Raw genomic sequence first — 24469 nt, forward strand, 5'->3', positions numbered from 1 at the left:
TTGAGTGACGAGATCCCCCATGCTTCAAAAGTGAGATATTCAACTGCTACATTGGTAAAAGACTGAACATAAACCCCATTGTGTTTGTATAAAATAAAAACTCCCTTACGGTTCAAAGATCGAGACTGCAAACCAAAAACATGACAAAGCCTCTTTTTACGCCAAAGACAATGTGCTTTAACTATAGCTTACATCCATTCCCTTACCACACAGCCTTCACACAGGCCCTCAGAGAGACATACAGTACCCACCCCTCTCAAAGGCGTTTTTGATGTCATTGACTTCCACCTGCGATCCAGACACTCTGAAGATGCCCTCATGATGCAGCCCTGGAGAACCCGACAAACACACATGACCACTGCCCTTTAAACATAACAATCACGCAGAACAGACATAGGCGACTCCTGTCATGCAAACCCATAGCCTTACCACAGATTCACATCTACACTCATTAGTTAGTTCCTAATTAGTTCACGAATTGCTGTCAGAAAAGGAGCTGGTCATTGTTTCGTACCATATGACTGAAATGAAACAGACAAAAGTGCACACACATGCGCACACACGCACACGCACACGCGCAGTCCTGCCTCACCGTGCCGGCTGATGAAGCGAATGCAGCTCTCCACCACCAGCGGGATGGGCCGGCCGCCGTCCTGCAGGGAACAGGAGCAGATTAAACTGCTGCACCCCTTCAGGAAGAGGGAACACTCTCCACGCTAACCCTGACGGAGCTCTATTCAGGCCCTCTATTCAAACTCCACGTTCAGATCATAACAGAAACAATTATAATAATATTTGCAATGGGATATGCATGTCTACCCGTGCATGTCAGAAACCCTGTCAGGGTAACCGTATCACAGCAAGATTCTCTGAGGGGAGGAAGCGAGCGGAAAGGGCTGTTGCTAGGAGACTTCTGGCTTCTGTCAGTTTACCCTTTATTTATCCGAACGTCGGCCAGAGCTGCCGTTTCTCGCTGTTGTTTTTTTTGTTTTTTAAACTGAGAGGGGCGCATGTCACACAGTCGGTCAGATGTGAAGCGTGGAGCCACTGAAGCAGCAGCAACACAGACCTCTGCACAGGCCTCCCTTTCACTGCTGCTGTGACTGTAGCTGAAACAAAAAGGAGCACAGTGGAACTGGGGCAGTGTCAGCCTGCTCCTGTGCGCCGGAGCATCAGCCTCCTGTCCTCTTTTACTGTGCCCGAGTTTCAAAATCAGCACATGGCATAAATTTCACTCTATGAATTTAGCACACAAGTAAAAAAAAAAAAAAAGGACCCTTTGTCTTCAAAGGACGCCAGCCTTGAATGGCTCGACTGAACATTTTGCACAACAGACCTTAAACATAGTATGTCCTTCATATATTTAAAGGACTGCAGAAACCATGAAATGACAAATGATGCTGAAGCAATTAATGCATGTACCAGGTCCAGTATAGAGATATAAGTTTCACTAGTTCCCCACTAGAGGGCAGTATACGTATATGGACACTCAGTGGGACAGCAGTGGGACGGATGTAAATCCATCATCTTAGGTTTATGAACAACCTAAAAGTGACTGTGGGCAAAGGCCAAGCAAAATAAAATAAAAATGAAATAAGGAATAACCCAGACAAATAGGCCTGTTAAAAAAGCGCAGCCCTTTCCAGCCCTGAAATAAAGCACAAATTACCTGCTTCCGAGCTGTGGAGTTCTTCCTGGAGCTGACGGGCAGAAAACAGAAGGCTGCCGTTATGAGACTGGCACAGTTTTCCACCCCACAGTCACGGTGGTGCCCAGACTGATCTACAAACCACACACTGTGCAAGCTAGCAGCTGCTTGCGTTAGCTACAAATGACGCTCCATAAAGAGCCTACTTTACACCAACATGCCCCCAGGTTTACACAAATGAGAGTGGGTTTAAAAGAAGTGTTCTGCTTCTTCAAGTGTCACCCTATAGCTGATGGTCTAGCAGGAAATTAGTTTAGCCGAGATCAGTTCAGTTTTGTGACTGAAATAATTCCTGATAAAAACATGCTAGAGAAAAACACCCTGCAGTCATTCCATTACAGCAGAATATCAGCACAATTGTGTGGAAAGAGTACACAGAGGACCAGCGGCTAGTGCTGCAAATGCGTTTTTTAAACATTATCACTGGATGCAGTGTGCCTGTAGATAGCTGTGTGTATGCCAACAGTGCGTGGCTGTGTGTATTTGTTGGTGTGTGCGTATGGACGCTCTCGGGAACTGCATTTTCTTTCTTTTCCATGCTTACCTGGCTATGCAGGACTCAGTCTTCTGGCCTAAAGAAGGAGAGAGGGAGAGGAAGAAGGAGAGAGGGAAAGAGAGAGAAGGAGATGGTGAGAGAGAGAAAGAGAAGGAAAGAGGGAACAGTTTGCAGTACACAGACACAGAAAGCCGCAGAGGGAATGGAGTTTGGCAAAAATGACCAACTTTTCAGAACAAACCCCACTCCCTGAGATCTCAAACTCCACCCCATTGTCCTCTCAAACTCTAACCCCATGACTTCTAAAATCCCAACCCCATGGCTTTTCAAACCCTACACCCATGACCTCTCCTTGCGTGCACCCGTCCACTGTAGCTCTTAGCCCTCCACTCTTAGAGCTGTACCCAAAATCATCTCACAGCCCCACTGGTCCCATCATCCCCAGCATCCCCTGGTGGACTCACTCTCTCCCAGAGACTTCTGGATCAGGTCGTGTTTGGCCTGCAGTTTGGTGATCAGGTTGCGGCCCTCCAGGAACTCCTTCAGTTTCTGCAGTGGAAAAAGGGCCGTGAGACACCTCATCACAGGAAACAAAGCCACAGCATGGCACAGAGCTCAGAGATCAGGGCAAGTCACCAGAAGGGTGTGGGTTCTAACTCCGGGCGAGGCACTGCCAGCCCACACCTGAGTAAGACCCGTGATCAGACTGCCTTCAGTAAAAACATGTTTGTGTAAATGTATACTCTGCGAACATCAAAGCATGTCACCTTGGAGTGTCTGTTAAGTACTGTAATATGATGCAGGTAATGGGACATGGACACAATTTGAAAGATCTGTTTTCTCATTCCAGAGATTCCCAAAGGACTGAAGAGGGCCCTGAAGGGGGTGCGGGTGGGGGTGGGGGGGCAGGGGTGCACACAGGGGACAGCTGCTCTGGATGAATCTGTGTGTGCACTGAGATCCTCCCCTCCTGACCTGCGTTGTCATGGCTGCCCCCTCTCTCAATTCCTCACTCTCAAATCATGTGACCTCATGTGCATTCCAGAACCCCAACAGTCTTGCTCTCTCAACAACCAAAAAGCCAAAAAAGCAAAAATTAATTAAAGTCCTGTGAAGTCATGTGGATGTGAACACGAGCAGCCCTGTCAGTGTGTAAGAGGAGACCAGAGGCACCATCCGAACAGCACGTCCAAGCCAGCCGGCCCACGTCGCTGCGGCAATAAACATAGCCGCTTTGATCGATAACGCACCGTGCTGTTTGCACGGTGACCTCTGACCCCTGGCTCATACCGTGAAGTAGAACTGCTCCGTCTCGTGCTGATTGGCCCTCCTCTTGGCCAGGCTGGGCTTGCTCATGAAGGACTCGGAGGCAATGGACTTGACTGACTCCATGGAGCCGCTGAGGTGGAAGCAGTCGGTCACGTCATGGTCCTCCACGGTCACCATGTCCTGGATGGTCTGCAGGGTGGCCTCCATGGTCTTCTTCACCTAGGGAGGTGGAGGAGAGGTGGAGAAAGCATCGTTCACAGCGCTCAGAAATCTGCTGCCATCGGTATCAGCGCAAGCCTGAGGCTCATGACTCATTCCTAATCGCTCAGTAATTACCATGGCCTGCTCCACCAGCACTCTCTCTGTGCTTTAACAAAGACAGTCTTCCTCAGCAGTGAGATGGGTGATAATGAAAGAAAGAAAGAAGGCTAATGGCTTGCCTGATAGGTGCCAAGGATGATTATCCCTGAGCACCGCTTTCCACTGAGCTTTGAAATGCGTTTGGGTGAGTCACAGGTGTGTTTTTATTAGTAAAAGGTTTGTTGCTGTGAGTGGCAGGGTTGTTGCACTGAGGGGTGGGCTTGTTGCCGTGAGGGGCAGGTTTGTTGCAGTGAGAGGCAGGTTTGTTGCCAGAAGTGATAGGTTTGTTGCTGTGAAGGTTGAGGTGAACTCTGACCTCCTCGTTCTCTATCCGGAGGGTGGAGAGGCGGGACTGAAGCTGCTGGCACCTCTGGAGCAGCTCCCCCTGCAGGGGAGGCTGGGGACATATCTGCCCCATCTGGAGAGAGAGGGAGAGAGGGAGAGAGGGAGAGAGAGAGACAGAGACAGAGAGAGAGAGAGAGTTTTAACCACAATTTATCTGGGATCACGTCACATAACCTTCACCGGCAAAGGAGATATAATTCATTCTGACAAAACACAACAGCAAAAACAAATAAAAAAACAAAATCAAAACTTCTGTACTAACATTCCATCAAAACAGAAATCACTATGGGAAAAAAAGAAACAAAATCAACAGAGAGAGAAAACAGAGAGAGGGGAGAGAATGAGAAACAGGGATATAGGGAGGGAGGGAGGGAGGGAGGGAGACAGAGAAAGACAGATGTGGGGAAAAAGGGGGTGAGAGAGAGGGATACAGGGAGGGAAAGAAGGAGACACAGATGTAGGGAGGGGGAGGGGTATAGAGAAAAAGAGAAGTTACAGTACAGTGCGAGAGGCAGTGAGATGGAGGAGTGAGCGTGACTGCTTCCGTCTCCCTGAGTGTCTCCCCTCCAGCCAGGAAGCCGGTTTCCTTTCACCCGCCGATCATTACTACTCTCTCAGCAGTGAAACAGCCTGGGAGTGTCACATCCACTTTACCCACACGCAGGAAACACAGTCCAGCTGGGCCGCTTACGACCAGCACTAACAGCCAGCAAGCATGCGCTAGCCATCATACTACAGTACATTACAGTGAAAACAGAATCATGCTGCATTACTTTACATTACATTACGGTAAAAACAGAATCACGCTGCATTACATTACATAACCCCCCCCCCCTCCCCAAAAAAAAAAAAAAAAAAAACAGAATCACACTACAGTGGAAAGGGAGCTGACACAGGAACCTCACCTGGGAGACTGGGAATATCCAAATTTAAAGGCCCACTCTGAGAGCAGGTTTTAGGCTGTTTTGATCGGTTTTGAACAGTTACTCTCACATTTGGTCCAGGACCTGCATACAGGCCTTCGATCCGGCCTCCCAGAAGTTGCAGAAGATGAACTCTGCAGATTCCCTTCCTACCAATGTGACCTCTGACCTCTGATCAGCGTCCCCTCTCCCATGTTTTCTCCACTCCCTGATCCAACGAGCAGGTCTCTCCTTGACCCTCATGCAACGATGGCTGCGTGCCGTCTCAACATGCACGACCCCACTCTGGGCACGCTTTTGCACAGAGTCAGGCACATTAGATGTGTTAAGCAGGTAGATGTGAGCGAAAGCTAAAAGAATTCTCAACCTGCTCAAACACATTCTTTGGGCCGCGTGCTTGCTAACAGGATCGTTCCGGTTGCTACCCGGTTTGGTCTTGGCTGATAATTTGTTGACTCATATCCTGAGTGTGATTATGTAGTGCTGCTATGGCCATTAGTCTTGGCCTGTACAGGCATGTATAAGATAAAAACAAAATAAAAAGCACATCCACATAATTTTGATGTGCAATCAAAGACATTCAAACCTGATCTCAATCCTACCCAGAATGCTTACACTAAACCAATCTACAACCCCCTAGCCCCTATGTCAAAGCCCAGCGTCATTTGTAGCTAATGCAAGCAGTCGCTAGCTTGCGCAGTGTGTGGTTTGTAGATCAGTCTGGGCACCACCGTGACTGTGGTGTGGAAAACTGTGCCAGTCTCATAACGGCAGCCTTCCGTTTTCTGCCCGTCAGCTCCAGGAAGAACTCCACAGCTCGGAAGCAGGTAATTTGTGCTTTATTTCAGGGCTGGAAAGGGCTGCGCTTTTTTTAACAGGCCTATTTGTCTGGCTGGAGAAGTGAAGTGCAGTGTCTCTCTGTTACAAATGGAATCTGCGAACCCTCCGCCGATCCTGAACCCCTCCCCTACCCACAATCCCCCTCTCCCCCCCCCGGGGGGCAGACTGACCGTGTCTCCCATGTGGGGCTGGAAGTCGAAGCGGATCGGGGGGCAGAAGACGCTGTTGTAGGCCTCCATCAGACGCTGCTTGTCGGCGTTGGCCTCCAGGTTCTCCGCCGCGTTCTCGATCATCTCCAGGCCGCCGTGCTTGGACGTTTCGGCATTGAACTCTGCTGAAAGGTACGTCCGCAGTGCCCGGTTCAAGCTGGCGTGGTAGCCCAGGTTGCAGCACTGAGGGAGGGAGGGAGACGGAGGCCTTAGAGGGGCCTTCTCTGTGACCACAGAAACGCAAGCGTCCAGACGGCAATGGTTGGCAGTGTGTGCAAACAGCTTTGACACCGCCAGTTTTCCCTGCAACTTTGCAGTAAACAGTGTGAAGAAAGGAAAGAAAAAAATCCTGCAGACGGGGCTTTTTATTCACAGAACACACATGATCTCACCGATTGGCTCAGCAGCCTCAAGCAGAGGGTCTTTGGCTGCCTGTATTTTAACATATAGATGAATACAGCATTGCGGGGATATTATCTGCATGATGTGCATTGACAGCATTGCTCCTCTGAAAAAGCATCTGAGAAACTCATCCTCTATTCACGCTGCAGCTTCAGCAGGGGGAGGAACACTGCCCTGCCGCTAACACAATACCGATTCACCGTGCCAAACTGCGCCGGCCGCACCATGACGGGCGCAGCAGAGCATACTCACATCGATGAGGTCAGACAGGTCGTGGATGTAGTACTTGAAGACACAGCAGTTGGTGGCCTCCAGGGCCAGCAGATACTCGTTCCTGGCCTTGATGGCTTTGAGTTTGTTCTCAGTGTATTTGGCCTGACGCTGAGAGAGGCAGGGCAGAGAGAGCAACACAGGATATTTTTACCTCAAAATGTTATTTACAATAACATTCTTTCATACTTCCGTGAAAATGCACAAACAACGTCCTTGACAACACATGACTTAAGACTTAAGCTAAATATTTTGAATCACACAAGAGCAGGGGAAGTATGAGAGAGCCCCCATCTAAGCAGGGATGGCAGAAAGGCGAGGGTATGAATGGTGCTCCTCCTCTTCCTTACCTTCTCCTTCATCTTCTCGATCTTCTTGACGGAGCTGCGGCGGACGTGCTTCTCCTCGATGCGGACGCTGGCGAGGGAGTCGGGCGAGCGGGGCATCTGCCGGTCGTCCGTTTTGCCGGCGCGGCCCATCTGCTTCTCCTCCTGCCTCTCGGCCTCCTTCAGCTTGCTCTCCGCGTTGATGCTGTCCGTGTTGTACATGTGGTAGGTCTTCATCACCTGGGGAAATGAGAATTTCATTAAGGAATCCCCCTTAATTTTAGCAACAAACCACTAACAACAGAAGGTCTTAATGGAAAAAAAGTGTATAAACCACACCCAGTCAGTCAGTGAGCCAGGGAAGGCAAGCTCGTAAAATAATTTCAACTATCACATTTCCAGATACATTCAGCTTTAAAAGCAAAGACGTTATGGAACCATGGCTGGTCTATTTCTGTCTCTACAAACCATTAAATTAGGCGGATTAGGAGCCAATTGTACAGTTTCAGTCTTTGAGCAGAGAAAATCTTTTTTTTTCTGCGGTTTTTACGTAAAACAGAAGCACAGTGATTGCTCTCTCCTCCATCACCCTCTCTTTCCTTCTAGAACATTCTCGAACTCAGGCTCACAGTGTTTAACCCCAGGCTTCAGTGTGCCAGTTGTCTGTAGTGGTGTTTGCGCCCTTTGACCTCTTGCATGCAGGCAGAAATCTTTCCCCCCTCTCTCTGTGTTCAGCAGGGGTAGAGAGAGATTGGACGAGGTCTGCTCACCGTGTATAGCTCATTCATGACCTTCATCAAATCTTCCTGGAGCTGCAGGCCCACCTCTTTACTCTGAGGGGAGAGAGAGAGAGAGAGAGAGAGAGAGAGAGAGAGAGAGAGAGAGAGAGAGAGAGAAGGAGAAGAGAGAGACAGGGAGAAAGAAAAGGAAAAAAAATTATGCTAATGGGGTTGGGGGCTGTCATTCTCCGATTTAATTAAACCTTATTCATTTACTTCACAGCGTGAACATGTCTACCACTGCCATATTTTATGCTTAAACAACTGTCTGCAGGAAGGGAAGGAGGAATGATGAGCGCGCCACCTAGCTGTGGGACAATAAAAAATGCACCATCTTCAAAGAAATATTCAGCATAAGGCTAGGAGTATCAGCGACCGCCACATCACCTCACACAGAGCTCTCACAGCAGCCATGACACCCACATGCTTACAAAACTGGTGGGCCAGTGTGAGCGTTTGAACATCACTCAGCATTTTCATTTGAACAGGTCTCCTCCGGCAATCTCACAGCAGGGGGGTCACTGCGGGACTGAGTGAAGTCTCTGCGAGACCAAGTCTCTGCATCACTCCCACAGCTCTGCCTTTCTTGCCCAACACGACGAGGGGGCAGATCAGAGGATGCGAATGAACCGGTGACACAAACGCCTCTCTGGCCTGCTGAGTGCATGCAGAGACAACCCCCGAGGTCAGTGCCACTTTACAAGCTGTGAAATCCACCACAGCAAATGAACATCACTGAAACTCAGCTTCTGAGAGTTTCTGAGTAAAAATAATTTCACCTGCATTCCATTTAAACGAATTTCCCTCTGACCACCAGGTGCCATCCATGTGAACGAACAGATTCCACAGATACTAAAACCCTCTGTGAACTCCCCTACAGGCTGAAGGATAATGCAATCAGTTTTCAACCCTTTGAAGGGACAGAGTCACATGAGACCAAGCCACTGGGATTCTGTGTGCGTGTACACACGCACATGCACATGCATGCGCGCGCGCACACACACACACACACACACACACACACACACACACACACACACACACACACACACACACACACACACACACACACAGACAGTGAAGGCTTGTTTGATCATGTTGCTTAGCAGATGTCCTAACTTAAGGATGCCACAACCCCTCCCTGACAGCTGGATGCTTACACTGGAGAAGATCAGATGAAGGTTCAGTGCTGCTAGCAGCTCAAAGGTTTAACATGCTGGGCTGCACAGCAAATGAACATAACAGTCTAAAGCCAAGGGTGTATGTAATAGGAGGACACAGCTGTGTCTCACTTGGGATTCAAGCTGGCAACCTGGCAGGTAGCTATCCTGATCCCTACCGGCTGAGACATGCTGCTCAGTGTAGCGCTCTACCAGAGGCCTGGTGTAGAGAGAGCAATGAGCCCCCACAGAGATCAGAGCCAGGGCTGGTGACTGCTCCCTCCCACTCAGAAAAACAGAGCACCAGCAGGACAGCTAAGAGATAAGGCTGTCAGCACGGTCTCAAGGCCACCTGCTCCACATGGGGGGGGGGGGCAGTTCTACTCGCATAAAAAAGGAGAGATTTGTATTCTTAGTGTACAACACAGAACACATAAGTGGTATGCTAAGCACAAACCAGTAGAAGGGCAGCTGGCAGCACACTGCAAATGCATTGCAAACCTGGCAGAAACAGATTTATATAAGCTAAAACTAGGTCTGCACTCAGGTCAGGAGACCGGACACAAAAAGAACCTTTCGGATGTTCATCTTCTCATGAAATAGATTTGGGGCCCAGCAGACGCCCTAAGTCTGAAAAGCTCACTGGAGTCCTGCTTTAGAATTCCTTCTAGACTCACATTAGACAGGTATACTGAACATAATTCAAGAAATAATGAACAAATTAAGAATAACGATAAACTTAATTTGCTTCATTTTTCAATCTGTACTCCTTCTGATTTAATCGCACCATGATACTGTACTTGAAACAGCCCCTATGGATGCAAATGGGACAACAAAGGGAGTCAGACTCATGACCTTTAACCTCTATTAAAGCTCCTCCTCCCTTTTACTGGCGATGGGAAATCATTTTTGACAGTTCACTTTGAGAGTCCTCACAAGGCCGTGCATGGTGTTTGTATGTGAAATGAAAGACGTCACAGACAGTTTTGAGCAGGGTCAGCGGGGCGGTACCTTCTTGAAGAGGCGTCCCGAGTCCTCGCTGACCTGAGAGAAGCGAGGGATGATGTTGTTGAGGTAGAGGTCGCTCAGGGTGGCGTGGTCTCGGCTCTCTCTCTTCACCTGGTTCAGCAGCAGGTGCCAGCAGGTGACCGGGGATGGAAGGTTCTGCTCCTTCCTGAGGCGTGTGATGGGCGTGTGTCAGAGTATTGCTCACTGCGCTAACAGCGTACACACACACACACACACACACACACACACACACTCCAAGCCCAGTGAGGGCTGAGTGAAACAGAGCCGTCTGTCTGGCCCTGCTGTGAGACATGGTTACACAGGGAGCCAGCCTGCATCAAGACAGACGCCATTCATATTTAATCACAAGCTCTGCTCGTCAATCTAAGAGCTATCAGATAATGAGTCAAAGGGGGACAGCCAGCCGCACACAGGCGCCCGCACACACACGCATACACTCACCCTGACAGACAGGAAGATGACCAAGCATCCGCACTGAGCACTGGGTGCCTGCCCACCCCAGCTGCCCAGCACTCCCGACAGAGAAGCTGAGGGCACGGCGGCAGGCAGAGTCTGCCACTCTGAGCGCCAGCAGACCAGTGTGTGTGTGTGTGTGTCTGTATTACTGCATGTGGATGTAAGTGTGTCAGTTTGTGACTCTGTGTGAGCATGTAGGTAAGCATGCATTTGTGTGTCAAATGCGCCAGTTGCCGCACGGTTACTTTGGCAACGGCCCATAATGCAAAGAGTGACAGAGCTGTCCACCACAGACGAGGCGCTGCAACCTGAGATAAAATGCCCCTACCACTCCCTGCGAGAGATAATCTGGAGGTTTGGAGATCTCATGCACCACAACACATTTTTATGCACTGTGAAAAAGCGATACAAGACCTGCCTTTCCAACTCCTTCCTTTAGATAAAGGTTATTATTTCCCTGCTGCTACATGGCCTCATTACCCCCTCAAACCAGTGTTAAGTGCACTCAGACACAGCCTTCTGTGGCTCACCTAACCTCTCAGAATGATATCCTTTACTGTAATTACTTTGTGATAAAAGTCATCTGAGAGACACAGCGATATCAGTGACTGTTCATTTCTCTTTACGCTCTTTCCGTAATATTTAACTGTCCTACAATGGAAATGGAGGGCTATTACCATGGTGCTATTTAAGACCCACCTAATCCACAAGCCCAGAGAAATGGCCTTCACTTCATACCCATGTGAGCAGAAGGGAAGACACTTTGTCAGGCCAATTAACCTTTAAAAAGGGGGCGACCAGTCCAGGATTCAGAGGGCAAAAGGCAGACACATTTACCTTACATTACATTAAATTCATTTAGCAGATGCTCTTATCCAGCACAACTTCAAGCACAATACAATGTAAGTGCATCCATTCAAGTTGAATGAACAGTGTCAGGCATGGCTAACTACACTCCCACACCAGTGAGTGTGAGCAAAACACCATTCAAGCCCTACCATAAGTTAACTTGTGCAACCTGACTAGACAAGGGAAACCAGGTACTCTACCATATATCAGTCACTAGATCAGAAAATCAATTGTCATGCTATCTTTGAAAACACTAACAGTAAAAACAATTAAAAAAAAAAAAAAATCACACTCCCCCAGCCGTGGTTACCTGAGCTGGTGGTCCTTGGTGCTGCGGGTCTTGGCCAGGAATCTTTCCGCCAGCTTCTCCAGGTTGCGGGAGTAGTCCATCTCGATCTCGGCCTTCTTGCGGAAGAAGTCCTGCAGGTCCTGGAGCAGCTGGACCCGGAGCTCGCACTGCTGATCCAGGCATTTGAGCTGCTCCAGCAGCTGGGCGCGGATCTCTGCCGGGGGGGGGGACCCAAACACAGGGATAAGTCACCGTTTTGTATCATTACCGATACGATCACAATCTTAAATACTACTAATAATAAACTCCAAAAACTGTGTTTTAAGAGAGAACAGGTGCAGATTTGTGATTCAAAGGAGAGCCCTGCAGGTTGTTACAGGCCAATTTAAAAGGGATTTGCTTCACTTAGCGGAACAGTAGCAATAATAATGACAGAGGCTGGGCTGATGACCACAGCGATTTACAGGGATATTGTAAAAGGATATCCTTCTTTGTAAGGACTAACAGAGTCATCTGAAGCAAGTTTACGATACGTACAGTACATATATACTGTAAATGTATATGTTTATATTGCAAACTCCTGTATGTAAAGGCAGACCACCCTTGAGTGGATTTATAAAACAGCCCTCTCTGCATTTCTCCATCCCTCTCTCTCTTTCTCCCTCCATCCTTCTCTCTCTCTCCTTGTCTCCCTTTATTATCCCTCTCTCTCATTTTCCCTAATCCCTCTCTTCTCTCTCTCTCTTTCTCAGTCTCATTCCTCCTTCATCCCTTTCTCCCTCTTTCTCTTTCTCCCTTCATCCTAATCTGCTTCTCATTTTCCCTCCATGCCTCCATCTCCTCCTCTCTCTAAAATAATTTACTCCGCTCAAAACATTACAGCCGTATAAAATTAGATTATGACATTCACATAACCTGAGGATCAGCCTGGCTTTATGGGTTTTACGACATGATCAGAACAGTGTAGGGGGAAACTGTAATAAATCACATCTGCGATGGCTGGACTCTGTCAGCAAACTGCACACTCTCCACAGCCCATCTCTGCCTGTGTGAGGCCGAGCCGTAGCACACATCCTCTGAACACGCTCTATTCAAACAACCCTATTCAAAAAGACAGAAAGACACAGGGCAATATTAAAGAGTCCCTGGTGTAACATCACAACGGGGAGCTTCAAAGCAGGCTTGTGTCTGCATAGTACAATGGGGGTTTATGATTATCAATTTATACCTCATATAGCGTTCACTGAATTACACACACACACACACACACACACACACACACACACACACACACACACACACACCATCCCAAATCAAAGCACACTCTTCAGTGTTTGGTCTTTGTAGTCTGGGAGGTTAAGACGCGCTTTTTCACTAAAGACAGTAAGTTTCAAGCCTTCATGGCTTAGACTGATCTAACAAGGCCAGAAATCATTGTGACATCATAAGAAGCTGCTAGTAATTAAACAATCAGACTACTGTCTCTTGGGTTCAGCTAAGGGTCTGTAGTGATTTTAGCGAGGAGCCATCACCAGAAACCAATATCTATACCACAATCTGTGGAGCGAGAGCAGTTAGCTACAGCATACCCATGAGAAATGTCCCTGCTATTACAGTGTAGGAAATGCTGGAATGAGTTTAGATTACTGATGCAGTGATATGATAATGTTCATTATGCCTAGCAGCATATCGTAAACACCATCACAGCACGCAAAATTATGCTGCAGTAGTTAATTACGAATTAATCAGTAGTCTCTCACACACGCGCACACAACCAGAGGCAGACAGAGGCAGACAGAGAAAGCTTCACTGAATTTATTATTAAGTAAATGGTGAATTTTGCTCATTTTTGCAGACTTCCCTGTGTCTTCTCTGGTATAAGTGGATCATTAGCCACAGGGTAGCAAGAGTGGTGGGATTGAGATGAATCAGCTGTACATGGAACCCGATTTCTGTCTGAATGCATTTAGTTCACATGAAACCAGTGTGCTGCTCTTGTAGTTGGACTAGCACATCAGGGGAAAATTCAGACCATCACTTCATAATCCAGCGGCTAAACTTTTCCACATAAAACCTTCTACATGAAGCTGCTTTGTGAGACAAAATGAGACATAAAAGTGAAAGTAAAAAGTGCCCCAAACCCTCCAAGGCTCAGATGGAACGAACATCGTTGCAGAATCCAACGGAACCTGAAACTGCCTCAGGAAACGAGCGCTCCCAGAGCAGCTGCCGCCCGTGTTTAAGGCCTCCATCCACAGGGAGGCGACACACTGGAGCTCTGTTAGCTCAGAGCCGAGACAGCAAGCGGAGGCCCCTGAATCCCTGTGTCCCCCCCCACCCCACCCCCCCAATGCTGCTGTATGGGGGATGTTAACAGGAAGGGTGATTTTAAGGACACCTAGCAAGCAGCTCTCAGTTTGTCACTCCTGCTGATCTTCAGTAGGTCACTGATCTTTAATGACCATCCCTCTCCCATCTCTGTAGAGGAAAATGGAGCCCCTACACGACCAGAATTCCCGAGAAGGCCGCCCTGATCAAATATTCCGCATCTGCTGCCTATGCAGCTCCTTCGTTTCCACAGAGACACATGGACAGGTTTGGGTCACAGCTGACAGTCACCAGGCCAAAAGTCTGCAGCTGCCTTAGGGGTCCAACACACAGGGACCTGCACCTGCTCAGTCCACTGCCGTAATACGCAAGCCCTGCTAAAACACCTGCCTTTTCTGTGCTGACCTCAATATGGGAAATAAACCAAAAATCTAGATTTTTGTCATGAACAGAAAATGAAACCGACGTTTGGCTGCTACTCTGAACATACCCTGTCAAATGTGTCCTTGACAAAACAAAACAGAGTAATCTTCAGTGAATTCACAAAAAAAAATCTCTCGCAACTGGGGCATATTGATCTATTCTCTGGAAAAAAAAGATCAATAAAGCAACCGTTGGCAGAGCTGAGTCTGACAGAAAACATTCAGATTATTCTCAGATGAGTGAGGGAGTCTGGCTGGTTTTCTTTCCCTTCAGAAAACACTGTAAAACATCCAGACTTCTCCAGCCAGACTCTGCCTGTTAGACCAGACTGTAATGATGAGGCATTTAGCTGTTGGATAAGGGAGACTGTAGCAGAGTATTCCCACAGAAACAGATGAGAGGGAATAGTCTCTACAGATCACTGCATCCAGCCAGGAGGGGGAGGAGGGGGGGGGGTTCTGCCCATCTGTCAGTCAATCAAAGCCTCAGGGAGGACAGACACAGAACACTCGTCAATCATGCACCGTCTGCAACTTTGCAGGGACACACTTTCACAAAAATCTGTGTTTTCTACACCATTAGGCAGCTTTTTATAGTATTTTCTATCCTCCCCCTAGCTGAGTATAGTTGAAGAGTTAGTGATTATGAAATCATTAAATGGCTGCATCTGTGCTCAAAGGCTTGCAGAGCCCTTCTCCTTCCTTCCTCTTCATCCAGGAAGAGAGCCTGAGAACCATGCATAAAATATTGGATGATTCATCAATTTTCCTGCCTGAAGATGTGAATGAATGGACACAGTCATCATTCACACAGAAGGAAATTAGAGTTCCATACAGTTTTTTTGAACATTTGAACATCAAACGAAATGAAAAGTTCTTCCACGGTGTGCACTACAAAGGTGGGGGTGGTTGCATAAATCATTGTGTGGCTCTGAAAGTCTGCCACTGACCTTCTGAAAAAACAAGAGAGAAAACAACTAAAACGGCAGGCCACTGTATGTTTTCCAGGCCACTGTATGTGTTGCTGATGGGAGTGAGGAACAGGAAGTAAGAGGAACAGAAAGTGAGAGCAATAGCAAATTAGAGCAAAGAGTTCTTAAATGTTGGTTACCAAACGGGGAATGGCCAACAGAGAGGATTCTGTATTTCCACACAACCAGAGACACATCCGCTGGAGATGGACAGAGAGCATCAAAGGCGACTGGAGGGACATTTTGGATGTTACATTTACATTTAATCATGTGGCAACTGCTCTTACCCAGAAGAACTTGAAGGGCATTCAACAGGGTGACAGACTGAGTGATGTGGATGGACGTAACAGATGTTACAGGCTGTAAGTGCTGCGGATGGATGTTACAGACTGAGAGTGCTGTAGAAAGATATGAGGGGTGTTGCAGATTATGTGTGCTGTGGAGGGATGTGATGGATCCATCTCCAAACGTATGTCCTACAGACATGAGGTCACACCGAAGAAGCAGCCACACTTACACAGTTTAGAGTCAGTGACGAGGAATGGAACTCAGATCAGACTGCTCGTAGTATGGCCTAAAACAGAGCTGAAACGGAGCTGAAATGCAGCGGAAACGGATCTGAAATGCAGCTGAAACGGAGCTGAAACAGAGCTGAAATGCAGCTGAAACAGAGCTGAAAATGCAGCTGAAACAGAGCTGAAAATGCAGCTGAAACAAATGCATCTGAAACTGCAGCTGAAATGCATCTGAAACACAGCTGAAATGCAGCTGAAACGGAGCTGAAACAGAGCTGAAACAGAGCTGAAACAGAGCTGAAACAGAGCTGAAACAGAGCTGAAACAGAATTGAAATGCAGCCTCCCTGCTCTGGCACCTGTGAGGGGAACTCGCATTACCAGCTGCATCCACAGCACCTGCAGGCTCTGCAGCACTAATGTCCCTTGCTGCAGCTCACAGCGTGTCGAGCGTGGAGATGCAGGCTTTTCAAAGAAGCACTGCAGCGTAATCACCCTGCACTGCTGCTGTAAACCTCTCTGCGGTACAAGCCCAGATTACCCAGCACAGACCCATAAGTTGGCTGAACGGAGCGTGTGAGACAAATCAAAATAACTTCACAGAAACAGAGAGACCCAAAATAAATACGATGGAAATATACATTTCCAGAGAGGAACAAGGGAAGGGAAACTAGCAACACTTCAAATGAATGAGAACAGGCTGAGAACTCATCAAACCCCCCCCCCACACGCACGCGCACACACGCACAGACCCCTCCACTTTCCAATTTCCATGAGCCATATAGGTTGCCATGGGAATTTGTTTTCTCCAGACCTGGGTACAAAAGCAGACGGAAAACCTGAGAGAGTCACGCATGTGAAAACGCTGAGCTGTTGTTTTCTGTTGTCGTTTCCTCCTCCACGCCAGACTGGTGCAGCTGGAGGAAACTCGCAGGGCTTTCCCTCATGTTTCCAGTGACAGACCGATGGAGCAGGAAAGGCACTGTGATGGGAAAGCTGTCACGGCACAGAGGCCACTGCTGTCACCTGCTACTGAGCCATTAATCACCAAAACTGCCCTGCAAACACCATAAACACCATACTGCAGCCCTGGACACGCTGTAGACACCGTGACACCCCAGTGCTGCCCTGAACACACAGCACACACTATAACACAACTATCCTACAGTCTGTACACAGTGCGGACACCATAACACACCACCACAGCCAGAACACTATGACACTGCTTTCGCCTGAACACAGTAAAGATAAAATACTCCTCTGCAGCCCTGAACACACCGCAGACAATATGCCACACCAATGCAGCCTGACCACACTACGGCCCACTGCTGCCCGGAACAGAGCCAAAGCAACTAGTGAGGAGGGCGGGTCCTGCACCTCTTAATTCTTCTCTGACTCCGCCCCTGACTCAGCCACACCCCCCAGCACAAGGGGAGCTCTTTATGAGTTGTTTTCCTAACAGGACTGGGAGAGGACATTGATTTGGGGGGTGGGTGGGGGAGGGTGTACCCAGCAGGGAAGAACTACTCCCAGCATGTCCCTGTTTCATAATCTGGAGTTAGAGGTCATTAAACCCTGGAGAAACCAATCACCAGGCCTGTCTTCCATTCCCACGTTTTCACAGCTGAGAGATGCTGAAAGATTCTCTCTCTTTCTGCAGCAGCCACACCCCCCCTCTTCCCTTCATCTACCAGGCCTTCACACAGACCCCTTACAACAACAACAAGACAGGAAGCCATTAGCACCAATTAAGAACAAGAATCGGCAACACGCCGCAGAGCCACGGAGCCGGGACCACAGCAGCTGTTCCAATAACCTTCACGGTGACGCCAAGGTTACAATCTCCGCCGGCCACCGGCGAGTGTCACGGTCCCATTATCGACACCAGCTCGCTGTTCTGGCCTCTGAACAGCATTCGCATCACGCCAGCTAGCAATTAGCGCACGGTTCAGCTGCCCGCTGTACAAACACATTACAGAGAGGGAATCAGCGGGAAATCACGCAGGGCATTTAACAGCTGCTGGTGGGTCGATGGCCCTGGGAATGGTTACTCTTAGGACAGAGGCTCTTGTTCCGACTGACCACTGGGGGAGCTGTGATTTACGAGAGCCACACGGTCCAAATTATGTAATCATTTTAATGCACGTTAGTGAAGTTATTGTACTTTTATTGCTATTTATTGGTATTTATTGTTATTTATTGATATTGGGCTGAGAGAGCACCAGGGCACATTTTATTTCATTGCTTATGGTACTCTGTACTTGTATGCACATGACAAATAAACTTGAACTTGAAGTTCCTCTGACAGGACCCCCTCAAAACTGAAGTATGAAGCCTGGGACTTTACAGGAATTTTTCCTTTATGTGAGGTACAGAACCTCACATGAATTGTGTAGCCAACATATCAACGTTATTTTAAAAATGTTTGAACAATTAAGCAAATAAACAACATGATCAAGATCAAATTGATGTAACGTAATGAGTTCGTATGGTGCAAAAGCAGTTCAGATGTACACAACACAGGGGACAGCGCAGAGCCACCGCACTCTCCCATTCTGCAGAGAGGAAATGGCCTTCTGGTGGCCCCGCACAGCTCGGGTCGCCTGTGTCACTTCCTACCCCGAGGTCACTTCCTGCTCCGGGTCGGCCACATGTGGCGAGATTGGCGGTGCCATCTGTGTGGCGGTCTGGCTCGCGTTACGGCGCCCTCGCCGACGCGCATCACAGTGCCATCTGTTGCCGCGGTTTCAAGACGGCGGAATGAGCGAGCCACACGGAGGGAGCGGACACGGCGTCCAGGAGCCGGCTGGTCACCTCGTGGGGCCACGAGGGCGATTAAAGTGAAAAACAGGAACAAACGGAGAAGCAACAGATGCCGTGTCCGCGCCTCGAGAAACCCATCTACAGCCGCCCCGAGACACCCTCGTTTGAAGAAGAGCTGGCCTGTGACTCCTCAAAGTGAAGGAAAGGCAAGTCAGTGACACAGATCATGCATTACATTACATTCATTTACCAGGTGCTCTTATCCAGAGTGACTTCCAGCACAATAGAACAGAAGTGTATCTAGCCAGGCTAAATGAGCATCAGCGTCAGAGCAGGTTAACAGCACTCCCAGACCAGTGAGCATAACAGTATTCAAATCTTAACATATACAAACATAAGATTCTAATACCTTGGTCAGTAATTCACTTTATCATCACTTAACATGGGCTTCTAACTTGGAAGCTGACATGAAGTTTGCAATGCCTGTCAGGGCTATTTGGAATCAAACGTCTAGGAAAGCAGCTTGGCATACTGTACCACACAAAGCAACGCAAATACCGCCAGGGAGGTGGGCTTATGAATGCCTGGCACATGTCCACCCAGACACTTTCCCTGGGTCTCATATGCTCTGAGAGGTGCCTTCATTTATCTTTTAACAAGAGGAACATTCCCGGCAGAGCTCACGGCTGTGTGTGTGTGCATGTGTGCGTGTGTGTGTGTGTGTGCGCATGTGTGTGTGTGAGAGAAAGACCTTGTGAGGAAATGTGTGTCACTGCTGGGGTTCAGGATAAATGTGCCAAAGAGAGGACCTCAGGTCTCTGAAGGCCAGGCCATATCTGTGCACTTACAGAGATAATTACATGAGTCAGTGAAGCTTTTTCATAACATCTGTTATCACTAAAAACATCACTCAACTCAGCCATTGAAAGGTGCGGAAATAAGCCACAGTGGTTAGAGAACAGGGCTTGTAAACAAAAGCTGTTAGGTTTAAATAAGCAAGCTGCTTAACTGCTTCAGTAAATATCCAGCTGTATAAATGGATAGCTGTAAGAATGTAAGCTAAGTGAGTCTCTGTGGATGAGGGTGATATATGTTTATTGCATTAAGGAAATTTTAAAAATGATTCATAACTAATGCCTAATGAAATGTTTCCAGCGGAGAGTTAGTGCTGTTGTGACAGCGTTTGAGTGAGAATTCTCCGAACAGCAGCTGATCAGTTCCGCTGCATTTGTGAGGGAATGACCCTACAGGGGGTACCCCTCAGAGCGCCATGGACCTAATCTGCCCCAAACTGCCTTATTTACCCTGCATCATGGAGATGGCTGTGCTGCTGCCTCCCAGAGTGCTTGTGCTGTCCCAGCGCAGGCTGAGGGCTGAGAGCTGATCCAGGATCTGCTCACAGTGCCCTGGGGCGTCTTACTCTGTAAATAATGGCAGTGACTCCCCGCTGCTGTCTGGCTGGGGGGCCGTGACAGAGCTGACAGAACCCGCAGGCCCGATTCAGTGGTAACAGCTGTGAGAGGAGAGACCGTTTCAGCTGGAGCCATTCACTGCAGAGAGCGTGGGCAATGGGGATGGGGGGGTGGTTTAGGGTGCACTCAACGCTCCCCACCCTGTACCATGTGAGCACCTGCTCATTAATCTTCAGAAACATCACCAAAAAGCCCCCAGGACACCTCGAATCCAGAGCTTGCTTGCCATGTGTGAGGAGTGTGTGAGTGTGTCACATGCAAATGTTAAAAATATGAATGTTTGTTTTTGTGTGTGTGTGTGTGTGTGTGTGTGTGTGTGTGTGTGTTCAGGCACAGTGAATGAGCAGACGTTGGAAGACAGGCATGATCTGGTCTCGACTGGTCCCCTGCAGCTGTGCAGCTCTCCCTCTTTATACAGTCTAACTTTTACATTCCCCTGTGTGAGTCTGTGTGTGTGTGACTGAGCGCATAAGAGAGAGAGTTGAAAGAGGAGAGAATAAAAGAGAAGATAGACAGAAGGAAAAAGACTAAATACCTGCCAAGAGAATAGGGTGAGAGTGGAGAATCAGACAGAGGAGAGGAGAGAAGCATAGCACTCAACTTTCCACAGCTCACACGTCGTCTGTGACACGAGCATCAAAACAGACTTTAAAAATGGCTAAAGCCAGATAATCTACTTTCCCATCCTTCCAGGATTTAAGGACACACTAAGCCCTGACCCTCTGGCAGGACACTCAGCTGGTCATAAACATGACCATGGCCTCACTTACAGCCGTTTGGGGTCAAGTCTCTCCTGCTGAAATGGTCAAAGGTCAAAGGTCAAGGTCAAGTGTTACATAGCACCCCCTCACAAGGTCACAGCTTAAGAGCGAGAGATGATGAGCAAGCGCTCTTAAACCAGGATCCGCACTACTCTGCTACACTCCCCCATGAGGGGTCAAAGAGAGCTGCCATTCACAGACTCCTCCATGACATGTGCGGCGCCCAGAATTGAGTGGGTCGAGCTTTGGGCGGACGTCTACAGCTAGCCTTTCCCCACAAGGCCATCAGGTTTCTGTTAAATACTGAGCCATAAAAATGAAAAACACGAAACACAACAGAAAGGTTATGGCCCTTTCACTGAAATACCACACCACATCTGCTGCCTGCGGACGCTGGCCAGAGGTCTGAAACCTTACCAAATCGCTCTCACTCGGTTTCACTGTTCGCTTTCTTATTTCAAGGTTTAAACAGAGCCTGAAAATATCAGAGCGACAGGGTGTTTCTCACTGACTTGCATTAACACAAGATGGAGGGTTTGTGCACAGGCTGAACCTATTCTAAGAAGCAGTTGGGTGAGCTCTCTCCTCACAGGGTTTGACAGGAAAGCTCACCCAGCTGCTACCTGGAGCAGTAGGTTTAACCTGTGCACTGATGGGAACCCCTTTGAGAACCATCTCATATGTACAGTACACCTATATCTATACATCATTCACTGATCAACCCACTGATTTCTCCCACTATCAGTTCAATTTCAGTCCAACCTTTCGATGCACGCACACACAGACAAGCAAACACACACGTAAACCAAACCAAGCTCAACCTGCTAAGACCATCAAAGTGCTTTTACAAGATCAGCTTCTTAGATGACTCCTGTTATCCATGTGCTTAACAGGGATTCTTCCGCACAGTAAATTACAGGGCGAGTCGCCCACACAGCTCACACCGCTCACAGACACTCCGCCCCCCGCGCAAACAGCTGGCATTTCACTGGAGCCAATCAGGTGAGGCCCCATCGGGGGCACAGGAGGACAGCAGGGACGCCCCTCCTGGGATTTACAGAGGAAAAGTCGACCCTGATGTCCTGTCAGGCACCTGATCCCTCGGCTGTCTCTCCACAGATCACTGATCTTGTTAAGCGATCAGGGAGTCACCTTGTGCTCTCAGAGGGACCGAAGCTCTCTCAGCAGGGCTGAGGAAGGAGAAACGCAAGAGGGCTTCTGCCCTTCCAACAGAGCGTTTGCAGAAAGAGACGGTTCTGCACAGTCTCACCTTTTAAAGCCCTGCAGCGACATCACAGTATCTCCAGCTCACAGCTCCTGAATTCACACACTTGCCACACACACACACACACACACACACACACACACACACACACGGGACATATGTATGACAGCTCTGTTCTAGCACCGCGGCGTATCATGGCGCACACGCACGGTAAATATTTCCATTTGCAACATGCTGGTCAGGCATTCTTCCCCACGGTTTACATTACACAGCTGTATGCTTTTACAGGTGAAGTGCTTTGCTCAAAGGTGAAACGGCAATTCATCACCTGGGAACTGAGCCTAAAAGAATCTGAAATGTTCTGATCCAGAGAGCGAACCGCTGCGCAACTCAGCAACTGCCCCCTGCAGGCCTGTCTCTCACTGCTTCCTCTGCTGCTCAGAAGTCAGTAAAACACCACTGGCAGTAAATACCGGATTACACATTAATTCCTCCTGTAGTCACTCGCTATATAAAACCCACTGGTTGAACTTCATAAATCTGACTGTGCAAAAGGCTCTCTGGGCCCAGTCTAGTTGAGTTTTAGTTTTTTTTTTTTTCCCCCTCATTTACTGTGTGCTATGCTTGGCTGTCTGTTACAGAAGTACTTTGGTCTCAGAACAGAAATAAACATCAGCTTTTTGTGTGTGTGTGTGTGTGTGTGTGTGTGTGTGTGTGTGTGTGGTGTGTATGTGTATGTCTATGTGACTGTAATGTTTCACTCAAAGCTGTGGCAGACTCAGCATTTCATTCCAAAGCCATCCCTGGATGACAGGTCTGCTGCAGTTCATCCCTCTGCAAAGCACCTTTAGGGTTTACACTAAACGGCCAAACGGCACCATGTGTCCTTCCAATCTCTGAGCCAAATGGACCCGAAATGGGTAATTAGAATGTCCCTCTCGCATGGGAAGCCAGGGTAGGAGAAAGTGCTGGCTCAGCATATTAAACTCAGAAATGATTCACAGTCACCACTTCATCCCTTCTGCCTCCAGGACAGACCACTTCCCTTCTGGGGATCAAGGGCTTTAAAACTTAACCATGGATACACTGGCAATGACTTCACACCCTGAAAAAAGGGAATCTACACTGCAAAAAATCCAAATCTCACCAAGCATATTTGTCTCTTTTCAAGTCAACATATCTCTTTACACTTAATATAAGACACAGTCACCAAACAAGCAAAATTTCCTTGAGCTACAAGGACTTGTTTTTAGACGGTGCATCTTGAATATCTGTGTATTTCCACTAGTTCCATTGGCAGATTTTTTCACTTATTACTAGCAAAAAACACCTTGTATTAATTATTTTATTTCTTATTTTTGAAGGGCTATTTTTTGCAGTGTAAGAGTGGAAAAAAAGGTATGCGGCCATGTCAAAACACAGCAAAATTACAGAGATATATACCTGGACAGTTATTAAAATCCCTTGCTCCTCTGAGGCCACACTTGGCTACACTTCTGTCACTAAAACTATTATCAGTGAAAAACAAATAAAATACATCTGCCCCAAAACCAAACAGTCCCATTCTGGTTGAAACAGGAACGTGTGTGTGTGTGTGTGTGTGTGTTTTTTTTTTTTTTAATTTCTTTTACTGTGTTAGTAAAAGTCTGATTGGCTGAGGGCAGATGTGGGGTGAGAATGATTACAGGGTGAATTAATTGAATGTGGAACAAACCATAAAATTGAGATTCTTTCTATTAGACACTCCCCGCTCCTGAAAGCAGCGGAACCTGGGGCAGTGTGACTCTTCCTCTAAAACCCAAGCTGCAATGCAGTAGCAGTAGAGCCTGTTTTTGCCTCCCTCCAGAGAGGACTGTATTTCTGGCTGTGTTAAGGAGAAGAGGAACCTTTTCCACTCATTACAGGGAGCCTTATCCAGGGGGACATACACCCCTCACACTCCACCTTATGCTTTACACAGCTGGGCATTTACTGAGGCAGCTCAAGGTGAAACGCCTTCCTCAAGGGCATGACAGCAGCACAAACAACTGGGAAGAGAACATGAAACCTCTGGGTTACCAGCCAAGCTTAACCACTCAGCCACCCTGCGCGTGTGTGAGACAATATGAGCGTGTGTGTGTGTGAGAGAGAGAATGAGTGTGTGCGTGAGAGAGTACGAGTGTGTGTGTGTGTGTGTGTGTGTGTGTGTGAGAGAAAGAGAGAGAGAGAGAGAGAGAGAGAGAGAGAGAGGAAGGAAGAAAGAGTGTGTGTGTGTGTGTGTGTGTGTGTGTATGTGCATACATCTTCATGTGGAGCTAAGACAG

General features: G+C 48.1%; 1 protein-coding gene across 2 annotated transcripts in view; it reads right to left on the minus strand.

Annotated features, from left to right (window-relative positions):
• LOC118780539 (SLIT-ROBO Rho GTPase-activating protein 2-like) overlaps positions 1-24469 on the minus strand; it is a 55817-nt gene that overhangs the window by 12450 nt on the left and 18898 nt on the right. For both annotated transcript variants that reach the window (XM_036533091.1, XM_036533090.1), the window contains exons 3-15: positions 11732-11924; positions 10099-10261; positions 7919-7981; positions 7173-7388; positions 6805-6933; positions 6112-6333; positions 4150-4251; positions 3495-3692; positions 2669-2753; positions 2253-2280; positions 1670-1700; positions 593-653; positions 252-329 (exon numbers count right to left, since the gene is read on the minus strand). In XM_036533091.1, coding sequence (XP_036388984.1) covers positions 252-329; positions 593-653; positions 1670-1700; positions 2253-2280; positions 2669-2753; positions 3495-3692; positions 4150-4251; positions 6112-6333; positions 6805-6933; positions 7173-7388; positions 7919-7981; positions 10099-10261; positions 11732-11924 — 1569 coding nt within the window. The remainder of the gene's footprint in view (positions 1-251; positions 330-592; positions 654-1669; positions 1701-2252; positions 2281-2668; positions 2754-3494; positions 3693-4149; positions 4252-6111; positions 6334-6804; positions 6934-7172; positions 7389-7918; positions 7982-10098; positions 10262-11731; positions 11925-24469) is intronic.

Source organism: Megalops cyprinoides, chromosome 7 (assembly GCF_013368585.1).
Source record: "Megalops cyprinoides isolate fMegCyp1 chromosome 7, fMegCyp1.pri, whole genome shotgun sequence".
NCBI classification, from domain to species: Eukaryota; Metazoa; Chordata; class Actinopteri; order Elopiformes; family Megalopidae; genus Megalops; species Megalops cyprinoides.